Source organism: Saccopteryx bilineata, chromosome 5 (assembly GCF_036850765.1).
Source record: "Saccopteryx bilineata isolate mSacBil1 chromosome 5, mSacBil1_pri_phased_curated, whole genome shotgun sequence".
NCBI lineage: Eukaryota > Metazoa > Chordata > Mammalia > Chiroptera > Emballonuridae > Saccopteryx > Saccopteryx bilineata.
This window is the reverse complement of record NC_089494.1, coordinates 154,899,555-154,924,052: the sequence shown is the minus strand read 5'-3', so window position 1 is coordinate 154,924,052 and position 24,498 is coordinate 154,899,555. Positions and strand designations below refer to the sequence as shown.

Genomic DNA, 24,498 nt, shown 5'->3' with positions numbered 1-24,498 from the left:
ACCGTGCAACCAGACTAGTTCACCCACATAGTCCATAAGTACAATGCTATAGGCATAAGCCAAAGCACTCATGTCTCAGTTTAAGTTTTTATGGGAGTGAGTGTCGTAAACTCAAAACTGTCATACCCTGAGGACCTCCTGTATTTGTCCATAAGCAAATGCTGTTGCTAATTTTCCTTTTTTTTTTTTTTTTTGTATTTTTCTGAAGCTGGAAACGGGGAGGCAGTCAGATTCCTGCATGCGCCCGACCGGGATCCACCCGGCACGCCCACCAGGGGGCGATTCTCTGCCCTTCTGGGGCATCACTCTGTTGCGACCAGAGCTACTCTAGCGCCTGAGGCAGAGGCCACAGAGCCATCCTCAGCACCCGGGCCATCTTTGCTCCAATGGAGCCGTGGCTGCAGGAGGGGAAGAGAGAGAGAGGAAGGAGAGGGAGAGGGGTGGAGAAGCAGATGGGCGGTTCTCCTGTGTACCCTGGCTGGGAATCAAACCCGGGGAAGGAGAGGGGAGGAGTGGAGAAGCAGATGGGCGGTTCTCCTGTGTGCCCTGGCTGGGAATCAAACCCGGGACTTCCGCATGCCAGGCCGATGCTCTACCGCTGAGCCAATCTGCCAGGGCGCTAATTTTCTTTTGCGCCTCATCCTATATAATCTTTATGTCTTTATGCCCTTCTTACAAAAAACTATGAGCCAACTTTTTAGCAGATCCAAAGGAACAAACACTATTGGCAGGACTGCAGAGAAACTGTAGTGCAAACACTTGATCACAATTAAACAAAAGCTCTGAGATTGGGCCTTTTCCTTCATATGATGTAAATAAACGTGCTTTCTGTCAGGCTCTGGGGATGCATAGATTTGTAACACTGGGAGCCCTCTTAAGGCTATTGTTGTGGGGAGAGGTACAGCCTAGTCTCCTGGGTGAGATTGTGATACCCAAGGTGACTATCTCATAGTGTGCAAACATGTTTTTAAAACATTTTGAGCCAGACCAGGCGGTGGCGCAGTGGATAGAGCGTCAGACTGGGATGTGGAAGGACCCAGGTTTGAGACCCCGAAGTTGCCAGCTTGAGCACGGGCTCATCTGGCTTGAGCAAAAAGCTCACCAGCTTGGACCCAAGGTCGCTGACACGAGCAAGGGGTTACTCAGTCTGCTGAAGGCTTGCAGTCAAGGCACATATGAGAAAGCAATCAGTGAACAACTAAGGTGTCGCAACGAAAAACTGATGATTGATGCTTCTCATCTCTCTCCATTCCTGTCTGTCTATCCCTGTCTATCCCTCTGACTCTTTCTCTGTCCCAGTAAAAAACAAACAAACAAACAAAAAACACACATTTTGATTCATCGTAACTTTGTTTTGGTAATGTCTTAACCTAAAATTATTTGGCTATCCACAAAGGCTTTTAAATTGTACACACCCCAGTCCCAACATGCACATTCCTCTCCCCAAGCATGAGTAGCTTATATTCTGTAACGACATACTGAATTTAGTATTGTCTATGTTACAGTTTGCCCTACTTAAAGTTAACTGTTTCAGTTTACCAACTAAGTAATTTTATTTTCTTGGAGACTAGTTTGAGGAGTTAGAAGTTAACATATGGCTTATATATATATATGTTGAGAGTCAGCTGAAGTTGTAAAGGTATACAGTTGTATGATTCTCGCATAACTTCAGGAATTTCAATTCTAGTGAAATGGAAATGTCTACTCCCTGTTCTGTAAGTAAAAATGTTAGCCTGGCCAGGCAGTAGAGCGATGGATCAAGTGTTGGCCTAGGATGCTGAGGACCCAGGTTTGAAGCCCTGAGGTCACTGGCTTGAGCGTGTATTCACCAGCTTAAGGATGGATTCATCGGCTTAAACATCGGATCATAGACATGACCCCATGGTTGCTGGCTTGAGCAAAGGGTTACTGGCTTGGTTGGAGCCCTCTGGTCAAAACAAATACGAGAAAGCAATCAGTGAACAACTAAGGTGCTGCAATGAAGAACTGCTGCTTCTCATCTCTCTCCCTTCTGTCTGTCTGTCTCTTTGTATGTGTGTGTGTGTCTCTTTCTCTCTTAAAAAAAATTAAATGTATGATGTATCTGATTGGCAGCTGATTTTAAAATTTGACCTTTGAGATAGATTCTTTTTTACCTTAATTGTGACTGACTTATGCCATGACTGATAAATTTTGAGAATTTCTTTTTTTACACTTAGTAGGTAAACAAGTAAAAATTGCTAGGTAATACAAACAGTACAAATTTATAAGCATCTTTCTATATCTACTTTTGTTTACTGTGACAAGTGAAGGAAATTCCTTTTATCAAAGCTGCTCTCCAAGAAATCACTGACTGTTAAATAGTTTAGTTGATTTTTTTTATTTCAACACATAAGATATATGGCTTGTGATTATGCCCCACCAGAAACACAGCAGTACAAACAAGTACCCCTAAGTTAATTAGTTTCAAGCATAAGAGCCCATTTTTAACATCAAGCAACATCAGATACCACTAACTACATATACTACTTATGCTTTTGTATGTATTGACGTGAAAATTTGATAGACCACTGTGATTCAATAATATTTTTAAGTAACTTTATAATTTACTTACCTAGACACCACTTGTAGACATTTAAAGCAACATATTTACAAGAAGGAGAATATACATCATTGCCCATATTTTTCTTTAAATAGCTAAAAACTTCACTAACATTTGTGAACTGAGGTCTCTGGTCATTGACATACTCAAGTAGCAGTTAGTACAATGGAGATATTTGAAGGAAGAAAAATTACAGTTATGCAACAGACTACAAACGACTTCTGTTTTGTTCTTGTTGGGGTTTGTTTGAGTTTCTTTGGAAATTACTTTTGACCTTGATTTCACTCTTACTATATATATAATTTTAAAGAGATTTTTCAAAAAGATTTAAAATAAAACCTTGGTTATTTCATGCATTTAAAAGCATTTAGCTATTTCTGTTTTGTTGATATTTCATTAAATAGAGTGAGATTGTTGATGTTAGGCCTCAGTTTACCTGAGCGATAGGTATCTGTACCATCACCATAAGAGAGTTGTGTCTTTATTGCTAGAATTCTCTGCCAATGAGGGGAAAAAGGAATCTGAAGACCTTAAATTGTCTGATCAGGTGGTGGTACAGTGGATAGAACGACAGCCTGGGACACTGAGGACCCAGGTTCAAAACCTTAAGGTCACTGGCTTGAGCATGGGATCATGGACCTGACTCTATGGTCACTGGCTTGAGTCCAGAGGTTGCTGGCTTGAGCAAGTGGTCACTGGCTCAGCTGGAGCCCCACCACCCCGCCCTGTCAAGGCACATATGAGAAAGCGTTTGATGAAAAACTAAAGTGCTGCAACTATGAGTTGTTGCTTCTCATCTCTCTTTCTTCCTGTCTGTCTCTCCTCTTTCTCTTGCTTTAAAAAAAAAACACAAAACAAACTTTAATCAAGGATTAATTCATTATTTTTTTAAATATATTTTTCTTTTTAAATTTTTATTTTATTTATTCATTTTAGAGAGAAGAGAGAGAGAGAGAGACGGGGGGGGGGAGCTGGAAGCATCAACTCCCATATGTGCCTTGACCAGGCAAGCCCAGGGTTTCGAACTGGCGACCTCAGCATTTCCAGGTCAACGCTTTATCCACTGTGCCACCACAGGTCAGGCGTTAAATATATTTTTCTGAAGTAAGAAGCAGGGAGGCAGAGAGACAGACTCCCGCATGTGCCCGACCGAGATCCACCTGGCATGCCTGCTAGGGCTCAATGCTCTGCACGTCTGGGGTGTTGCTCCGTTGCAATCGGAGCCATTCTAGTGCCTGAGGTGGAGGGCATGGAGCCATCCTCAGCGCCCAGGCCAACTTTGCTCCAATGGAGCCTTGGCTGTGGGAGGGTAAGAGAGAGACAGAGAGAAAAGAGAAGGGAAGGGTGGAGAAGCAGATAGGTGCTTCTCCTGTGTACCCTGGACGGGAATCAAACCCAGTACTTCCACACACTGGGCCAATGCTCTACCACTGAGCCCACCAGCCAGGTCAAGGATTAGAAACTTGAATGCAATTCATACTCTATCCACTTTGAGGGTTTGTCACCCCTGAGTTCAAATTGGGAAGCAATCTTTCAAAATCACACTGTCACTGTACTTCAATACACTGCTATTCATAATACCAAATATGATACAAGGAGCAGAACTGTTTGCAAATGGCCCTAAATGTTCACTTAAGTTACCTGTAAAATAAATCATCTGGTACTCTTCCTTTTCCTTCTCCCAGCAGGGGTATCTGCACCCATGTTTAGCTACCTCTAGACTAGGCTTCCTTCTCAAAGCCTTCAGAACCCCCATGGTTTACAGATACTGGGCAGTTTACAGATAGGTGGTTTCCAGCCATCACCAAAATTTAGAATGCTTAGTGCTGGGTGGTGTGATTGTTGCTCCACTGATAAGGATGCTTTTGTCTGTCCTGTAAGGAAGAACTGTAAGTGAGAAAAACAGAGCAACTCTTCAAGATTGGCTTCTCTAGAAATTATGGACTACAAACCAAAAAAGTCAGAAAAGGAGAATTATAGTGAGTTATAATAAGCAAATGAATTTTGTTTTGTTTAACAAAGCAGCTTCTGCCATAGTTAAAATAGCCCTTCCAGAAGACTGTCATTTGCCCTGCAATATTATGTGCCTATGGCATGCAGGTCATTAGAAGATACAAAAACGGTTTGTCACTTGAGAACTTGTCTATAAATTATGGCTTGTTTGTTTGATGCAATATTACCGGTTGGCTCAGCGGTAGAGCGTCGGCCTGGCATGCGGGGGACCCGGGTTCGATTCCCGGCCAGGGCACATAGGAGAAGCGCCCATTTGCTTCTCCACCCCCCCCCTCCTTCCTCTCTGTCTCTCTCTTCCCCTCCCGCAGCCAAAGCTCCATTGGAGCAAAGATGGCCCGGGCGCTGGGGATGGCTCTGGTTGTGGCAGAGCATCGCCCCTGGTGGGCGTGCCGGGTGGATTCCGGTTGGGTGCATGTGGGAATCTGTCTGTCTCTCCCCGTTTCCAGCTTCAGAAAAAAAAAAAAAAAAAAAATTTAGAGGGGGAATATGGCCTGATATTTGATTATCTCTGAAGTGTTCTGTTCTGTGTTCAAAGGAAGTTTCAAAATCTCTATCCCTTAACAGAATTGTGGTAGACTGCAAGTGGCAAAAAGCCTTGGTAAGTTCGAGGCTTAGTGAAAGGCTAAGTGCCCCCCCCCCTTACTGGCTGTGAAGCTGAGTATTTGCTCTCATTTCACTTGCTTTCTTAAGCTGCTGGAAGCTATTTACATGCCTTCCTTTCACCCTTTGTTCAGATGTAGGTTAATTTTTCTTATGCATGGTAGAAGGATTCTTGTTTATGCCTTGGGAGAGTTCCTGTTTTTGCCTCAGATGTGTAACTTTGTATCAAGGATTTTCTTGATTTGCATATGGCTATATAATAAAGCAAACTGGGTATGGGGCATTTGGATATTGCCATCAGCATTGAAGAGTCCTCCTGATCCCATCCTCTTTTCTCCTCTTTTCTCGGTGAGTCTATTTTCTTAATTCTGCACCATTCTCCCTCAAGAACCAGAATTTCTAGCCGCGCTGCTACGCGGCACAGAATAATTAGGCCTTAAAAACTACTTCTGGAAGAAGTGATTGCTTTGGTGTATGATGCCAGAAGGCTGAGTGAAATGGAGAAGTTTCTGTTGTACAGAGAGAGCTAAACAGTATCTACTTCAAAGAGTTGTAAACTCCAGATTGAAAAAAAAAAAGTTAAAGATTAAGTAATAATTACTTATCTGTAAATTAATGGAAGGAATGAAAAACTGATTGATAGTATGTATGTCTTATTAGTGACTGGAAACATATTCTGATTTATTTTTTAAATTGGGTTTTTAAGTGAAAGGAAAAAAGCCTTGGTACATGAAGGTGGAAAAACTTCCAGGTGTATAAACAACTTGAGGAAAAGCTAATTTGATTAGTAGAGATGGCAAGCTGGTGTGTGTAAAACACTTTAAAAAAACAACATTTTAAGTTATAATGAGTTGTCAAGACTAGTATTTGGAATTTCCCCCCACCCCCTGAACTTGGTATAAGTGACAAAGTTCTTCTGTACTTACTTACCTCTTTCCTGACTCCCACATTTCTTTATAGGAGAGCTAGATAAAGAACACCATAATAGATTGCATCACTTAAGGCAGGCAGTCTTAATATCATGAAGTTCTCTTTTTTCTGTATTTTGATAATCTAGTAACAAATATCTAGTGAATGGGTCTCATTAGAGAGCTAAGTTAATAATCATTGTTGAAAGCATGTAGTTGTAGTATGCAGCAGTGTTGAATGTTTATGGTTTGCTTTCTTTTTATAGAACACAAAGTGATTATAGTGGGACTGGATAATGCAGGGAAAACAACCATTCTTTATCAATTGTAAGTATGGGTGCTCATTTAAATAGTTTTCATTATTTTAGTTACTGGAACTAGTTTTGTATAATGAATAAGAATAAGGTGTTATTATATAATATAATGAAAAAACTTGAACATATGGTTTTGTATTTTACCAAACACAAATTTTTTGAAAAAGTAAGATAAACTGCTCTGTTTGCTAAAGCCTTCACAAACTCTTTTTCTGGCCTTGAATGAATGAATTTTAAACTAGAACAAATAAAGCATATATATAGTGCTAGAGTGAGGTGATAAAGTGCATTTCACTTAGTTATTCTCACACCAAGGTTCATGTAAATAGATTGTTATCTCTATTGCTACTCTCCTGATAGCTTTGAAATTGTTTAACATAGGCAGACTTGTCAAATCAAGAAATGAAAAGGCCCTGGCCAGTTGGCTCAGTGGTAGAGCATTGGCCTGGCGTGCAGGAGCCCTGGGTTCAATTCCCGGCCAGGGCACACAGGAGAAGCACCCATCTGCTTCTCCACCCCTCCCCCTCTCCTTCCTCTCTGTCTCTCTTTACCCCTCCCACAGCCAAGGCTCCAGTGGAGCAAAGATGGCCCAGGCGCTGTGGCCTCTGCCTTAGGCGCTAGAATGGCTCTGATTGCAACGGAGCGACACCCCAGATGGGCAGAGCATTGCCCCCTGGTGGGCATGCCAGGTGGATCCTGGTCAGGCTCATGCGGGAGTCTGACTGCCTCCCCGTTTCCAACTTCAGAAAAATACAAAAAAAAAAAAAAAAGAAAGAAAGAAATGAAGAGCACTCCTGAAAATACTGCCTTAGTAGCTTGCTTGGGACTTTCAGAGTAATACATTAATACTTTAAGGAAATTTTAACAGTCCATCAGTCCACTTGTCAGAGTACATCCCATTATTTTTTTACTGCCAATGAAATGATCCTTGTTAAGCAATAAAAGTGGATCTATGTCCCAAGCATTATACCAAGTTTTAATAAGTACAGCGCACCATTGTGTGGCTCTTGATGTCTCCCCACCCCATCTTCAGTATATCAGCTGACAGCTCTCCAGAAATACCTCACTCAAGCAGTGCTTTCTACAGCTACTTTGCTAAGAAGCTACTAAGTTATGGCTGTTGTTTCAGAGTTGAGTAGCTACTTGTTTTTCTTTAAAACATTCATTGGCCATTATGTAAAGTACATATAATACCCAAAAAAGATATTTGCAAGCTTCTTACAACACACTACTGGCATGTTAGAAGCAAATACATATTTGTTGAATGAATAAATTAAGATAACAAATGATTATGATAAGAAATGTGATATGAGCATTAGTGTGCTAAATATATTTAGAATTAATTTTAATTAAAATTTTGTTAATTTAGGTTAATAGGTCTGAAGTAATTCTTATGGCTGAGCAAAGTCTCAATTTTCTCACATAGACAGTCTTCAAATTTATGGATAGCCTACTATTCTATGATCTCTACTTTGCAAGTATTGATGTCACAGTCACTTAGAAACTTGCTCTTCTAGGATAGAGCATTGGTTCTGCTCTGATAACAGGAAGTATTAAAATTTTGGCCACAGAAATGCAAACTCACACCACAGAGTTCCCTTCTATCCAGATCAGTCCTATAGTTTATTCCATTAAAAGAAAAACAACAACAAAACAACAGTTTTCCTTTAGGAGTTGTTCTTTGTTTAGATATTTGTTTGCACAAATGTTCTGTAAGGTTCTGTTTTTGATCCTGATGATTGCCGTCATTGGTGCAAATCAGGAAGATTGAGTCCTATTAAATATTGAGATTAAAACTTGTTCAGGTTCTTAAGATTTATAAGAGTTTTTATGGTGTCTTTCAACAGCTTAATGAATGAAGTGGTTCATACATCTCCAACCATTGGAAGCAATGTTGAAGAAATAGTTGTGAAGAACACTCATTTTCTTATGTGGGATATTGGTGGTCAGGAGTCACTGCGGTCGTCCTGGAACACGTATTACTCAAACACGGAGGTATATAAAAGTTACTACTAAAATCTTTTTTACAGAAAAGAACCAGAAAGTAATCAGAAAATAAGCAGGCTCTATGTAAGACATATTGACAGTTGTCTTTTAATAAGATTTTTTTGGTAAGGAATTTGAGGTTTTCAAATAAAAAAGGAAAGGCCTTACTTATTGATTAAAAATAGCCAAGTCAGAAGATCAGCCAGTCTGTCTGGTACATGATCTCTATAGCTCTGAGAAGCAAAAGCATAGAGTAATTTAAAGCACTAAGTGCATGTACATGTGTATGTTTGTAAAGGTGACAGTGAATGACTGAGCTAGGCTGATGGATGAATGAGATTTGGGGGGTGGAGGACATATATGTATGAAAGGCTGATCAATTCTGAACAATGATGAAAATGTTTTCCTACTGACCTTTGTAATAATGAATGTTTCTACACTTGATCTGAGCTCAGACTTGAAAGAAAAGAGAAAAAACAAGTAGAAAGAGTAGTGGGAGCCATCCTGATGTGAGTGCTTACTCATCTAAGGGTAATAAGCTTTCCGCTTACGCTCACCATATTACTACAGTATCTCCACGACTGGAAAAATTGGACATGAGGGTGAATTTTATATAACCTTTCCCTAGAGCTCAGCTTTATAAATAAAAAGAGGTCCTGGTTAGAGGAGAAATAAAATACTTTAAGCATAATTTAATACAAGATTTTTACTTTTTTTTTTTTTTTTTTTTTTCTTCTGAAGCTGGAAACAGGAAGAGACAGTCAGACTCCCGCATGCGCCCAACTGGGATCCACCCGGCACGCCCACCAGGGGCGACGCTCTGCCCACCAGGGGGGGATGCTCTGCCCCTCCAGGGCGTCGCTCTGCTGCGACCAGAGCCACTCTAGCGCCCGGGGCAGAGGCCAAGGAGCCATCCCCAGAGCCCGGGCCATCTTTGCTCCAATGGAGCCTTGGCTGCGGGAGGGGAAGAGAGAGACAGAGAGGAAGGAGGGGTGGGGGTGGAGAAGCAAATGGGTGCTTCTCCTATGTGCCCTGGCCGGGAATCGAACCCGGGTCCCCCCGCACGCCAGGCCGACGCTCTACCGCTGAGCCAACCGGCCAGGGCCAATACAAGATTTTTAAATAACATGAATTGAACATTCAAAATTTTGGTGAGATTATATTTTAATTTAAAAAAGAATGGATTTGCAGACCATACCCCAGAATTTTCTGTCTCTTATTTCATTATTTTATTAGTTCAAAGTCAACCTGGGGAACAAATCTAGAATATCTTCTATTTCTGTTTTTATTCTTAGAGGAAGATTTTAAAAATGCAGTGCTGTTGAGAGAGGCTTATCTTTGAAAATATTAATATACAATTGCATCTATAATTTTCCTTGCAAAGATATACACCAAAATAGTTAATTTTTCTGAAATGAAGCCTCTTAAATTGGGTTTTTTTCTTTTGGAGGGGCGAGTGGGGATGCAAAGGAGGTGAAGGTGTGATAGAAGGACTTTTTGGTAAACAGTTGCCTTTTTAAATAAAAGCATGCATTCTTCTAGATTGATATTGTAATAGCATGTGTATATGTGTGCATATATTCTAGTGCAGTATATGCCCGGCCAAACCAATGTGGCATATCATAGATATTCAGCACTTGAGATAGCACTTAGTTTTTTTTAATTTGCTGGAGAGAATAGGTTAGTAAGCAAATATTACAGTTATATGTTAATGTATATATATATATATTTCTACAATAAAGTAACATTCTGAAACTAAAATTTGTTGGAAAGTAAGAGAACAACATTTTCACTTTATGACTGTTCAAACAGCATAGCTATTGGTACTTTTTCAAAGCTCATTGTTAACTGGAGGTGTAAAAAACGTAGGTATCTGATGAATAGATCAAAATATATTCTTACTGATTCATGTACTCTTAAAGCATTACAAAAGGGTAACTGAAATTGCTGAAACTCTAGAAGGCCTAGAGGCATGGGTCCAGAAACATGTACATTATTACTGATGCAATTTGAATGAAATGTTCTTCTTTAATAAACTACTTCTGTGGCCCTGGCTGGTTGGCTCAGTGGTAGAGCGTTGGCCTGGTGTGCAGGAGTCCCGGGTTCGATTCCCAGCCAGGGCACACAGGAGAAGCGCCCATCTGCTTCTCCACCCCTTCCCCTCTCCTTCCTCTCTGTCTCTCTCTTCCCCTCCTGCAGCCAAGGCTCCATTGGAGCAAAGTTGGCCCGGGCGCTGAGGATGGCTCTGTGGCCTCTGCCTCAGGTGCTTGAATGGCTCTGGTTGCAACAGAGCAACACCCCAGATGGGCAGAGCATCGCCCCCTGGTGAGTGTGCCGGGTGGATCCCGGTCAGGGGCATGTGGGAGTCTGCCTGACTGCCTCCCCGTTTCCAACTCCAGAAAAATACAAAATAAAGTAAAATAAAATAAATAAACTACTTCTGCAAGAATAGCAAAATTACTACAAAGAACCTTTGGCCTTCATTGCAGCGCACCCAAACAGCACACAGCACTTGCAATGTTAGATTCTAGGTAGGGATCTTTTTATCTGTGTTCCCCTGGTGGCTTAGTTCACCCTTGTCATCTTGCTTCTTAAAATCTCTACATTGAGAAGTCATCCAAAAGCTGGCAAGTCTCCATGATAATACAAGGAATTACAGTTGGTGACTCATTTCTAACATCTTACTCTCATTGAGCTTACAGAATTACTTCTGTTCTAACTTTACCTTGTTTCTTATATTTATCTTTTCTATTTTTTATCCCTTTATAAGCCTTTCTTAATACTTACTCAGATTACCCTAGTTGTTTCTTTCCCTAATTTTAAAGCCATCTGAATAATCTGATTTTACCATTTCTGTCTTGGTTCATTTTGCATCACTTTCTCTACTATAACTTTTAACACCATTTAATCTCATTTCTTAATTGTTTCTTCTACCTAAAATGTTCAATTGAGGAGCCCTTTCTCATTATTTTTCTTTTTCTTTTTTTTTTAGAGTCAGAGAGTCAGAGAGAGCGATAGACAGGGACAGACAGGAACGGAGAGAGATGAGAAGCATCAATCATCAGTTTTTCGTTGTGACACCTTAGTTGTTCGTTGATTGCTTTCTCATATGTGCCTTGACCATGGGCCTTCAGCAGACTGAGTAACCCCTTGCTCAAGCCAGGTACCTTGGGTCCAAGCTGGTGAGCTTTGCTCAAACCAGATGAGCCTGCGCTCAAGCTGGCGACCTCAAGGTGTCAAACCTGGGTCCTCTGCATCCCAGTCCAATAGTCTGTCCACTGCACGACCGCCTGGTCAGGCTCATCATTTTTCTTATCAAAGATAGTTTTATTTTTCTTTATATACAGAGTGAACAACAGCTTTTTACAGTTGTCTTTGCTTCATTAATTTCACCCACATCATCTTTAGCATATTAACACCTAAGTATATGATTCTATTGAACTTTTTTTTTCTTTTCTTTTCTTTTTTGCCATGTGATTTTTCCTTTTTATGGTGTTAGTGTGATGAATTACCCTGGTTGGTTTTTTTTTTTTTTTACAGAGATGGAGTCAGAGAGAGGGATAGACAGGAACGGATAGATGAGAAGCATCAGTCATTAGTTTTTCATTGCGCATTGCGACACCTTAGCTGCCCATTGATTGCTTTCTCATATGTGCCTTGACCATGGGCCTTCAGCAGACCAAGTAGCCCCCTGCTCAATCCAGCGATCTTGGGTCCAAGCTGGTGAGCTTTTTGCTCAAACCAGATGAGCCTGCTGTCAAGCTGGCAACCTCGGGGTCTTGAACCTGGGTCCTTCACATCCCAGTCCAATGCTCTATCCAGGCTATTGAGCATATTTTTATTGCACTTTTATTGTTGATTTTTTGTAAAATACACCTTATTCATTAGTTTTTTTTTTAATGTATCTCTTTTTCTTTCAGACTAGCTTATGTGCTTCTTTTTGATAGTCTGGAGACTATTAAACATAATTACTGCTTGTCGAAATGAATGTTTATAGAGTACCTTTAAGGTTAATGAAAGTTATTTTACTGTGATTTTCTTTTTTAAGATTTTTTATTTTTAAAATAAATTTTAGTATTACAGAATGTTATGTATTCAAACATAACTTGTTTTTTAAACTAAAATTTCTCATGGTTTGTATTAGTTGAAGTTACAAGTTATTTTCTTGCTAACGTGGCTTTTACTGCTTGATGTGATTCCATAGAATAGAAACTCGATGATAAAAAGGCAGTAGATTGTTTTATAGTAATAATGATGCGATGTGAAGAAAGTACTTTTATCACTTGAGAATAGTTTTGCAGAAGACCTCAACATCCCATTTAGTTTTCTTTCTTTTCAATTGTCTTGTAGTTCATCATTCTTGTTGTTGATAGCATCGACAGGGAACGACTAGCTATTACGAAAGAAGAATTATACAGAATGTTGGCTCATGAGGTAAATTTTGGAAACAAACTTAAACAATGGAATAAGGTGTCTATATACTAGTTTTGATTTTTCACAAATATTAATAAGCACTGTTGGCTATTTCATCATTAACAAAGCTTTATATATTCAATTAATAAAAGTATTGAACTCAGGAATTTTCATTACTTTTTCAAACTTAAAAAAATCCAACAGGTTAATTTGTAAACTACTGTTTTTGAAAAGATTATTCAAAGTTAAAACTACTGATTTATGCCATAAAAAGTCTGATAGATTAAAGCAGGAAAGGGGAAAACTCAAGTGTTTAAAATCCCAAGAGGTTATAATAACTGAAAATTCTTTAGTGAAAAACTTAAGATTGCTTAATTTTAAATATACAATTTCAAATATACAGGAAAAACTTCAATAATAAAACGCATTCATGCATGCATTATTTAACATAAGATATTAAATATCTTTTGAGATTTCTCCAGTTTGATTTCCTTCCTTTCTCTCTCAAGGAATCCAAAAAGAATTCCAGTATCCTAAAATAGTGATTATCATTCTTGTGAATATTTTTATACTTTTACTACATTTATGTAACTCTTAATTATATAGACTGTATTGCTCACAAAAATTAGGGGATATTTCAAAATGAATATGAAGCGATAAAAAGCATTTGATTTTTTTTATTAAACAAGAACAGAAAAGCAAAAAAGTCAAAGAAGTTGTTTGATTATGCAGATGAGATGCAAAACGAACTTTTATTTCATTGGTGAAAATGCACTATACAAAAGGCTGAAAGTACTGGAGTATCTGCACATTCCCTGATCCCTTAATTTTTGTGAGCAGTATATTTGTGCCATGTTTATAAAACTTTATGTAATGGTTATATATCTTTCTACAACTTGGTTTTGGGGGCTCTTTTCCCTCAACATTGTAATTCATATTAGTGCATACAACTTAAGTTTATTCGCTTTAACAACCATATAGTTATGATTATCAATGTTGATCTGTTCTTATATTAATGAACGTTCTAATATTTTGATAGTATAAAATAATGCTGTTCACAATGCTGCAGTGAACAATAATGTATGAGCTTCAGCTATACAAAGAATGATAGGTAGTTAACTATTGTACATCCCTCAGTACTCTTCTTTAAATTTTGGAGAAATGGTAGTATTTGGCAATATATTATCGTATTTGTCCATTAAAATATTGTTTTTAATTTTAAGTTAGTATTTAAGATTCAGGTTTATTTTGCTGACCCATTTGGCTCAAAAATAGAAAAATAACTTTTAATTATCTAGTTTAGAGTTATTAAATCCTGGTTGTTTGAGATCATTTGCTTTTGGTTTCATAAGATTTTTAAATTAAACACTTGCGCCTAGTCATGTTAAAGTAGGGGGATTTTTTAACAGTTGTTCATTCAGTAGGACACATTTTATTTACCCTTCTTGCTTTGTTAAATTTGAATTGTGACATTTCAGGTATTAGAAATATTTCATCTTGATTCCAGGATTTACGAAAAGCTGCAGTCCTTATCTTTGCAAATAAACAGGATATGAAAGGTTGTATGACAGCAGCTGAAATCTCCAAATACCTCACCCTTAGTTCAATTAAGGATCATCCATGGCACATTCAGTCCTGCTGTGCTTTAACAGGAGAAGGGTAAGTGCTGTTCAGTGTAAGGGCAAGTATGACTTCTTTTAAATTTCTTTTAATTTTCTTATGCTAACTCCTTTTCCTTTATCCTGCTCCTTTTAAGTCTTTAAATAAATATTTTTTGTGTGTGTGACAGAGAGAGAAAGGGACAGATAGGGACAGACAGGCAAGAAGGGAGAAAGATGAGAAGCATCAATTTTTTGCTGCACCTTAGTTGTTCATTGATTGCTTTCTCATATGTGCCTTGACCCGGGGGCAACAGCAGAGCGAGTGACCCCTTGCTCAAGCCAGCAGCCTTGGGCTTCAACCAGCGACCTCCCACTCAATCTGGTGAGCCCATGCTCAAGCCGGCAACCTCGGGGTTTCAAACCTGGGTCTTCTGTGTCCCAGTCTGATGCTCTATCCACTGTGCCACAGCCTGGTCAGGCTAAAGGTGTTTTTTTTATATAGTATTTTATATTGTGTTAAAAGATTGAAATAATTTTAATCGATGACAATTGTTAAATTACAATTTAACAAAGTTACTGACAAATTTTTGGTAACTTAATATAAACAGTATGTTTTGCCAAAAAAAGTTAAACTTTTGAATTACATTTTTACAATCCACATTTTTAGTTTTTTCATTATATAATGCCTGACAAATAAACAATAAAACATTTATTTTCATATTGCTTTTAGATTGGCATCCTCACTTGCAATTTTTTTCACCTATGGATGGAATGAACATTACTACAGGCGCTTAAAATATACTCTTGTGCAGATGAATGTTAAAAAAGAATAAGGAATGTAAATTTGTGATTTCCACATTGGGCGACTGCCCAGGCGCCCACCTTAGAACCCTGAGTCAAGTGCCATTTTAATACCTGGTTCACTGAACTCAACAAAAAACTAGGTATTGGTTCTGCCAAACCAGTGTGAAAGGGCTGAATCCCACTACTGGTTTTATCCTATGCTAACTGGGAGAAAACGATGATGTTGCTTGAATTAAGGAGGAATATTCAAAGAAATTTCCTATTTTCTGCAAAGGTTTAATTAAGCCTAATCTCCTACCTTTCTGCAGAGTAGACCTCCTTTAATATCAGGAGTCCTTTGGGGATGCATATTTCATTTCATTTTTTTTTTTTTTTGTATTTTTTCTGAAGCTGGAAACAGGGAGAGATAGTCAGACAGACTCCCGCATGCGCCTGACCGGGATCCACCCGGCATGCCCACCAGGGACGACGCTCTGCCCACCGGGGGGCGATGCTCTGCCCCTCCAGGGCGTCACTCTGCCGTGACCAGAGCCACTCTAGCGCCTGGGGCAGAGGCCAAGGAGCCATCCCCAGCGCCCGGGCCATCTTTGCTCCAATGGAGCCTTGGCTGCGGGAGGGGAAGAGAGAGACAGAGAGGAAGCGGGGGGGTGGAGAAGCAAATGGGCGCTTCTCCTATGTGCCCTGGCCGGGAATCGAACCATGGTCCCCTGCACGCCAGGCCGACGCTCTACCGCTGAGCCAACTGGCCAGGGCCTGGGGATGCATATTTCTAGAAAATAAACATTTGAAACAAATGCCATCATAGTATATTCTTTCTTTCTTAAGAACTTGAGTTTGGATAATAAGACCAAGCAGAACTCAGTGTGTTGTTATGCATGGATTATTACCCTGTGTATTTCCAGGTCTTATTTATGCTCAAATTAACTTGACCTTCATAGTTTTAGTTATATTAGAAACAGCTTGTAATGTAATGACTACACATAGACTTATTTTTACCTATACTTGTAAGACTGGGCCATAAGCTTTCATTTTTTAGAATTTAGGAGGGTAAGGTGAAATTCTGTCATCTTTCTATAGTGTTGGCAGTTTTAGTTCATCTTAACGGGATGAGGAATGAGGACTGTTGGCAGTGTTGCTAGCAAAACCACTGAAGCTGGATCCTCAAGATGAGACTGAAGCAGTTTCCCACATTACTCAACTGAATAAGTTCATTTTAAGTGAACCTTCCACTTACAGTTTTTATTTATATTTGTGTTACCTGAATATTGCCACTGTACTGTATAAATAAGTATAGTACCAAGCTTTAGGTAAGACTAAAAATAATAAGTATGCTTTCGGTTTTTAAGTATTAAAGTTTTTCATTTTGAAAATATTTTTCTTTTGCCTGACCAGGCAGTGGCACAGTGGATAGAGCGTCAGCTTGGGATGCTCAGGTCCCAGCTTTGAAACCCTGAGGTTGCTGGCTTGAGCACAGGCTCACCAGCTTGAGCATGGGGTCCCTGACTTCAGTGGGGGATCACAGACATGACCCCATGGTCACTGGCTTGAGGCCATAGGTGGCTGGCTTGAGCAAGGGGTCACTGTCTTGGCTGAAGCCCCTCTTCCCCCATCAAGGCACTTATGAGAAGAAATCAGTGAACAATGCAACAATGAGTTGATGCTTCTCATCTCTCTTTCTTCCTGTCTCTCAAAAAAACTCACAAAAAACTTTATTTTCTCTTTTGTTTCAGATTATGCCAAGGTCTAGAGTGGATGACCTCTCGGATTGGAGTGAGATAACTTTTCGCTTGGAAGAGACTGCTCTATTTATTCTGTGACGTGAACATTTTTTCCTAGTACCTTTGGCTGCTAAGGCAGCAGCATGTTTAATTTATAACAACACAAACCTCTATGAGCAACACTTGAATCAAGTGCCGCTGAACTGGAACATGAAAGATTTTTTTCTTAACTTTTTTTAATGCATTAATCTTCAGTTGGATGAACACTAATGTATAACTATGTTTTCAGCAACAGAATTTTTCTGACTACTTATTCTAATTATTCAATGACTGCCTTGTAAGAAATGTTTGTCATATGTTTAATGTTTTCTGAAGTATTGTAATAACTTTAATGACCAAGTTCTTTCTTTTCTTGACTGCCCCTACCCCCGCCATTACTGGTTTGACAAAGTAGTCGTGGGAATCATTGGGTACTGCTTGCGAACTTAACCAGCTCTAAATATTTGCTCCCTCTAGAAACTACTTCTGGAGAAAGAAGTGTGCCTAGAAGATATGTGTAAGGAAGATTAAGCATCATGAGAACTGCCTTTAAATGAGTTAACTTCCCCTATATTATTGTAAGTCATAGAATAATTTTAAAATACTTTTAGCCTGGAAATTAGGCTATTTATCTAAAAAAATTAAGTTCACATTTCTGCCTATAACACAAGATTAGTTTTGGTTAAAAACTTATCAAGGTGAAATATTTATTTGAAAGCCCTACTTTGATAGTAAATATTTTGGATGAATCTGGTATCTTAAGAATGTTACATATTGAATGCATATATAAATATTGGAAGTTAATAAAGCATACCAGCACTAATATTAAAACCAGACACTTAGAATATATTTTATTAAAAATTACAAACTATTATCATAAAGTTCAACTATTCCATTTGCCAAGGACATCCCATCTGCTTTGGGCAACAGCTAAAGCGAGAGTATAAAGAGTTTATTTTATTTAAAATTTTAATTGTGTCTATAATAGTATTACTACCACCAGCAGTATATTACTTAAAAAACCATATGCTTTTCTTAAGTCTTTTTGAGGGTGTAGTGTAGTATGCTTGAAATAGTTGCCACCTTTATCGTTTTGACTCATGTTCTAAAATCTTAGGCTGGAGTATAGGAAACTGATGAATTTAATCCTTGCTTTTAGAGTAGTGCCATGAGTCTCCAACTTAATGTGCTAACAACTTATAAATTAAAAAAGAGGAAAAAAGTCATAATCTATCAAAAGTTTGTTTATTGGATAGTATTAAAAAGTTTCAGGGAAGCTGTCTAATATGAACAATAATCTAAATAGTGCATACCTTAAGGAGGAAGACAGGTATAGTAGTTCTAATTTTCTTTATCTTAAATGATTTTCTTATAATGAAAGGGATAAAATATGCTGCTTACAAAAATTAGGGGATGTTTCAAACAAATATAAAGCTACAAAATATCTCCTAATTTTTGTAAGCAGTGTATATACTTAGAAAATATAATGCTTCATCTCTGCAGTATTTTATTTTTTCATTTGGGTCAAAAATAGGTTTCAGTATTCTTAATATTAAAATATCTGTCTAAAATGGTATTTTAATTTAAGCTTTTTTTATTGTAAGTTGGTTTGAAGTTTGCTTTGTTTTCAGGTACATTTGATTTATTCTATTTAGTCTAATTAATTTAGTTGAATATGGTTGCATTTTTCTGCTTTCTCTTCAGCGGAAGCATACCTAGAACTGAAGCTTAGCCAGATGAAAACCTCTTGGACTTAGGAAACTAGCTGTTCATTAATCTTGATTTGAACCTTTTTCTTAGTGATTGTATACCAGGTAGAGTTTAAATTTTGTTTTTGATATAACCTGTAATCAAGAACCTGAGAGAAAAGGAGACAAATCAATACATATGTTTTGTAGTGTATATGTGGCAGTGAGACAGAGGAAATCTGAAAATACTATTTTCCCAGAGCATACTTTGCCAGAATTTTTCTGTAGGTTATATAGTTTAGCCATAAATACTGAGAATAGTTCTCATAACTCTGTCCTGGGGAAGAGGGGGCATATTAATACTCCTGTATTTGTTTTTACTTTGAATTTTGTCTTCTTATATCTAATAAGATTAGCTGGATCAATTCTCTCATCAAATTATATGGTTATTTTTTATATTACCACATCAGCATTATATTGAAATGACTAGATAGAATCAAGTTTGCTATTTAATTTTTAAAATGCAATTTATTTTATTTTCTAAAGTCTTTTTTAAAATACATTTTATTTTAGATTAGAAATCATTTATGTTAGCTGTGTGTTGACAATGAAATTAGCATTCAACTAGATTTTGTGCCAATGAATTGGGAAGTTCAATTAAGAAATATATATAAGACTTTTTAAAAGTATTTTATAGGTTCTCAATAGATATGTCTTGTTAAAATAATATGAAAACTGACTACCCTTGACCCAAAGCATGTATCCAATGCTAAAGCATTGATTCTGACATTTGTCGAAAATCAACCAACTATGAGATATTATCTGATGGGCCCTGGCCCAGGTAGCTCAGTTGGTTAGGGCATTGTCCCAGTTTTCCACGGTTGCAGGTTCGATCCCCAGTCAGGGCACATACAAGAATCAGCCAGTGAATGCATAAACAACGAATTAATGTCTCTCTCTCTCTCTCTCTGTTTCTCCATCCTCTCTCCTCCTCTTCTCTCTAAAATCAATAAATTAAGAAGATTTTGTCTGATGAAAAATATAAATTTGTGATTAGTGCCTTTATTTATATTTTGAGATGAGTTCTCAATTTTGTACTAGAACTGTTCTTTGGAAGTCAAACTGAGCTAATTAACAGTGATGTCATTTGAGTTTTACCCTCCCCATTAACCCCTCAGTTGCCTAACAAAGTTTCTAGTAAGTAAGAGAAAGCAAGTGACCCACCTGCATTGCTTTAGGGAGATTACTCGACATTTTGTTTTTAATTTGAATGTAAAGAAGCTAAATTTTACCTTTAAACATAACTAAAATGTGATTGTTAACCTTGTAAGTTCAAATATGGCACTTTTCTTAGTTTTGAACGTTTTCATACTTAAACCCATCTCTCTAATTGAAGCCCATTTGAGAACTTTTTTAGAATTAAAAGGCCATTTTATATGGGGATATACTATACATTTTGTGTTGTTAGTGTAATTTAATTTCTTAAAATCTAAAATACATATAATCTATTAAAATTGATTAAGTATATAACTTTTGCTTTTAGTTTTTGTGTTAGTATGCATAAATAATTTTATTCTGTGTTCATTGGAAGAAAAATAATAAATTCAAGTTTTATTGTTAAAAATAAGTTTTACATGTGAACCACCCCTATAGCTATAGTCATTTTGATTAAGCATATGTCAACTTTCATTTTTTATAACAGAAATTTTTTTTTCCTGAGAGCAGTGAGTGATATAGACAGCAATGTAAGCAATATTCTCTGAAGAGTTACGGGAGTCACAAAGCAAATTTTAAAGAAAGTAAAATAAAAAAATTTGGTGTAGTATCTGGATAAATTAGAAATACAATTGTTTTAACTAGCACTTCATCCTTAACTATGTAAAACCATATCAGTTGAAAATATACTGTTATGCCAATAGATGGATACATTTCATTGACATTTATGTTAAAACCAACTTGGTGAGTCTAACTTTTCATCTATGGCTTTGAATGTAAAACATTTCACATCCAGTTCAGTACCAAAGGATTCTTTGTATTTTGTCAAAGTAGTTATTTCAAGCTAAAACATGGTAACTTGTGTCTGGTAGAATATTTTGTTCATTGTCTAAAGAAGTGAATTTGAGTCTTAATTTGACCATTACTTGTCTAGTTGACCTTAGATAATTACTGTTCGTGGCCTTCTTATTGTTTGTTTACATACTGAGGAACTTAAGCTAGAACTCCAATATGTCTTTTGGTTTTAAAATCCTGAATCTTCACATGCAATATTAAAATAGAAAAAGCAAACAAAAATACATGTAATGTGAAATTAAATTCATTTTTATTTATTATTTTATCCCTACATCATCATTTCATTAAGTATATGAATATAATCAAATAAGAAAACAAAGTATCAATTAGTCACTGCTTAATTGAGCTAATAGCTAAATGACAAGGCAAAAAATAAAAATAGCCATATTGCTAAGAACATTGATAGTAAGCTGCTTATAAAACACCTGCATATATTGGAAATACTCTCTTCTAGAGAATACTTGGCTTATTTTCCTGGCTTTTACTAATTAGAAAGGATCGGTTTGTTAAGAGTTTGTTGTCTATGTGTCATCTCAAACTGTACTTCTTGACTTTCCAGTATTGATAGAATAGTGCAGCCAGAATATCTGTATAAATCTGAGAGTGGTTTGCATTTAAGGTTAGTGGATTTTGCTTTATTCTGAAGGTGTGTGTGTGTGTGTGTGTGTGTGTGTGACAGAGAGAAAGGGACAGATCAGGACAGACAGACAGGAAGAGAGAGAGATGAGAAGTATCAGTTCTTTGTTGCATCTCCTTAGTTGTTCATTGATTGCTTTTTCTCATATGTGCCTTGACCGGGGGCTACAGCAGAGCAAGTGACCCCTTGCTCAAGCCAGCGACCTTGGGCTTCAGGCTGGCTAGCTACCTTTGGGCACAAGCCAACAACCATGGGGTCATGATCTCAAGCTCAAGCCAATGAGTCCATGCTCAAGCCACGACCTCCGGGTCTCTAATTGGGTCCTCCACATCCCAGTCCAACACTCTATCCCAGTGGTCCCCAACCTTTTTTGGGCCACAGACCGGTTTAATGTCAGAAAATATTTTTACAGACCAGCCTTTAGAGTGTGACGGATAAAAGTATCATGTGACTGAGACAAGCGTAAAGTGAGTCTCAGACGGATGTAACAGGGAATCTGGTCATTTTTTAAAAATAAAACATCGTTCAGACTTAAATATAAATGAAACGGAAATAATGTAAGTTATTTATTCTTTCTCTGCAGATTGGTACCAAATGGCCCACGGACCGGTACCAGTCTGCGGCCCGGGGGTTGGGGACCACTGCTCTATTCACTGTGCCACCACCTGGTCAGGCAGTCATGTCTCCTCTTTATTCATTTAGCATGACTCTGAAAACAAATCCCAAGTCAGGTTTCCAAGAAGTATTTTTAAAGAGTTTCAAATGGCCAAAGCTAAATAGAGAAAGCCAGTTTAAAAAACGATAAATTCACCTATTTTATTTCATATTTAAGGTAGGAAAATGACTGTGATCAGCAGACCTGAAACCAGCTTTAAATGTGTATAGTTTGGGAAATGTTATTTTAGAGAGGTGTAGAGACATACCTAGAAAAAAAGGTCTAAATACATGGATAGAAAAATCTTAGAGGATATTAACACTTAGTAAGTTTTCCTATAGAACTGGATGGACATAAATTATTTTTAACGTGATCAAAGGATGGAAAACTGATCAGGTTTTAGAATTCTGAAGTGTGGTCATATAGAAGTGTCTCACTGTTTTTTTAAACTAGTAATTACATTTCCTCAGAAGTGGAGAAATAAAATGTGCCATGCATGTCTTTTGAAATAGAATACAATTTTCTAGAACAATGGAAATGTTCTCTTTCATAAACTTGTAAAATTTTAATTTAAAAATTACCTCATTTTACAATCCATAAGGTGCTTTGCTGAAGTTTGTGGGATGTTGCACTATCCCATAAACACCTCCTCACCCAAACTTCATTTGAAATATGCAGAATTCACAACAGGAATAGTGTTCCTTAGAAATTTTTCTTTTGTTTTATTCTTGTTTACCACCAGCAGGGCTAGCCTGGTATAGGAGATCTGAATATTGTCTTTGTTAAAGCAGATGGGCAAATGCTCAGTCAGTATTTACAATAATTAGCTTAATTAATCTATATCTTATATATAAATAAAAATGTAAATGTTTGTTCAAAATCTTAAATCTCTGAAAGTTCTTCACCGATTGCTTTGAAATTTTGACACAGCGTTGCATTTGAATACGCGCGTTTTTATACACCTACTATTATAATAGATGTCACACTTGTGACAGGTAAAAACATGCTTTTAATTTTTAGAAAAGCAGCGCCATCTGTTGGACGTAAAAGCAATACACGCTATACTAAATATTTTAAAATTCCATTTCAATGTTTCTGATTTACAATCCATTTATGACTTCCAATTTTATGATTCCATTTCAGTGTTTCCAAATGCATTGTTAAATTGAATTTTCAAGGTGAAGATGTCCTCATTCCTTGCATTCTTATAATTCCAATGGATATGCCATTTCAATTTAACAGATTGCAATTCCCAATTCGATCGGCATTTGCAATCACCATCAACAAAGCTCAGGGCCAGTCTTTAGAATTGTGCACTTTAGATCTAGACACGGATTTTTCTCACATGGACAATTATATGTTGCGTGTTCTAGAGTCGGCAAACCAGACAATCTCTATATCTGCACAGACAATGGAACAAAAAATATTGTATGTCCACAAACATTGTGAAATTAAACATATTAAAAACGTGTGCTTTCTCTTTTCTTTCTTTTCTATTTAATCAGACTGAGCCACAGCAATGCATGGCTGGGTACAGCTAGTTTTAAATAAATTTATATATACAAAATCCCCACCAAGTACAAAAAGAAAAATTCTCTAAACATTCAAATTGACCTAAAGGTTACATATCTCTCAGAAAAGAAAAGGTGTTCTTATCTATTACTGAATTGGGTGTGCTGTTTCTCCCATCCTATCTTTTCAACATAATAAAATCCTACAGCAAGTTACAATTGCAACATACTTTTCCCTGTATCTAGGAGCTCTGTGGGAGAAGAGGCATGGACTCTTTTAGACCTACATGGTACATGATAGCACTTATTTTAAAACCTCCGTAATGATTTTAAAAGTTAACATGCCATCTGCAAATTCCAAAAACACTAACTGAATTTAAGGAGCCATAAAAGTATCTTGGTACTTTTTTTTTTTTTTTAGGTGAGAAGAAGGGAGATGGGCAAATTCCCACATGCGCCCTGGCCAGGATCCACCCAGCAATGCCAACTGAGGTTGAATGCCCCCATACCGAGCTATTTTTAGCACCTGAGGCTGATGTATTCCAACTGAGCTATCCTCAATGCCCAAGACCATGCTCAAACCAGTCAAGCCACTGGCTGCTGCAGTGGAAGAGGGAAAGAAGGGGCAGGGGGGTGGGGGTAGGGGCGGGGAGATGCAGATGGTCACTTCTCTTGTGTGCTCTGACTGGAAATCAAACTTGAGACATTCCATACACCAAGCTGATGCTCTATACACTGAGTCAGGGGCCAGGGCATATCTTGGTACTGTAATCTTGGGCCAAAACAACTCATTCTAACCAATAAATTAAAGATTTTGAGTCCAAAGTTCCAGGACAGTAGCATCTGATGTTTTATAAAGAATGACCAATAAACACTTGTGACTGTACAGAAAACGCAGTATTTCACAATAGTTGTTCAGTTGCAATAGTAATTGAAACAACAGGCCTCCATCACCAAACT

At 37.7% G+C, this 24,498-nt stretch overlaps 1 protein-coding gene and 2 non-coding genes across 4 annotated transcripts in view; all 3 read left to right on the top strand.

Moving 5' to 3' along the window:
* ARL5B (ADP ribosylation factor like GTPase 5B) overlaps positions 1-24,149 on the top strand; it is a 37,926-nt gene extending 13,777 nt beyond the window's left edge. Inside the window, exons 2-8 of one of the 2 annotated variants that reach the window (XM_066279342.1) lie at positions 6,369-6,429; positions 8,264-8,411; positions 12,753-12,836; positions 14,323-14,474; positions 16,951-16,990; positions 17,455-17,555; positions 23,960-24,149. In XM_066279342.1, coding sequence (XP_066135439.1) covers positions 6,369-6,429; positions 8,264-8,411; positions 12,753-12,836; positions 14,323-14,474; positions 16,951-16,990; positions 17,455-17,508 — 539 coding nt within the window. In that variant the 3' untranslated portion in view covers positions 17,509-17,555; positions 23,960-24,149. Of the gene's footprint in view, positions 1-6,368; positions 6,430-8,263; positions 8,412-12,752; positions 12,837-14,322; positions 14,475-16,950; positions 16,991-17,454; positions 23,490-23,959 lie in introns of those variants that run through there. The other variant, XM_066279341.1, reaches the window with a different exon arrangement.
* Positions 8,569-8,641, top strand: LOC136307278 (small nucleolar RNA U2-19). The gene has a single exon (XR_010725935.1). It is a non-coding gene; the product is annotated as a small nucleolar RNA U2-19 (small nucleolar RNA).
* Positions 8,787-8,856, top strand: LOC136307276 (small nucleolar RNA U2-30). Its single transcript, XR_010725933.1, has one exon. It is a non-coding gene; the product is annotated as a small nucleolar RNA U2-30 (small nucleolar RNA).
* Positions 24,150-24,498: the final 349 nt, after the last annotated feature.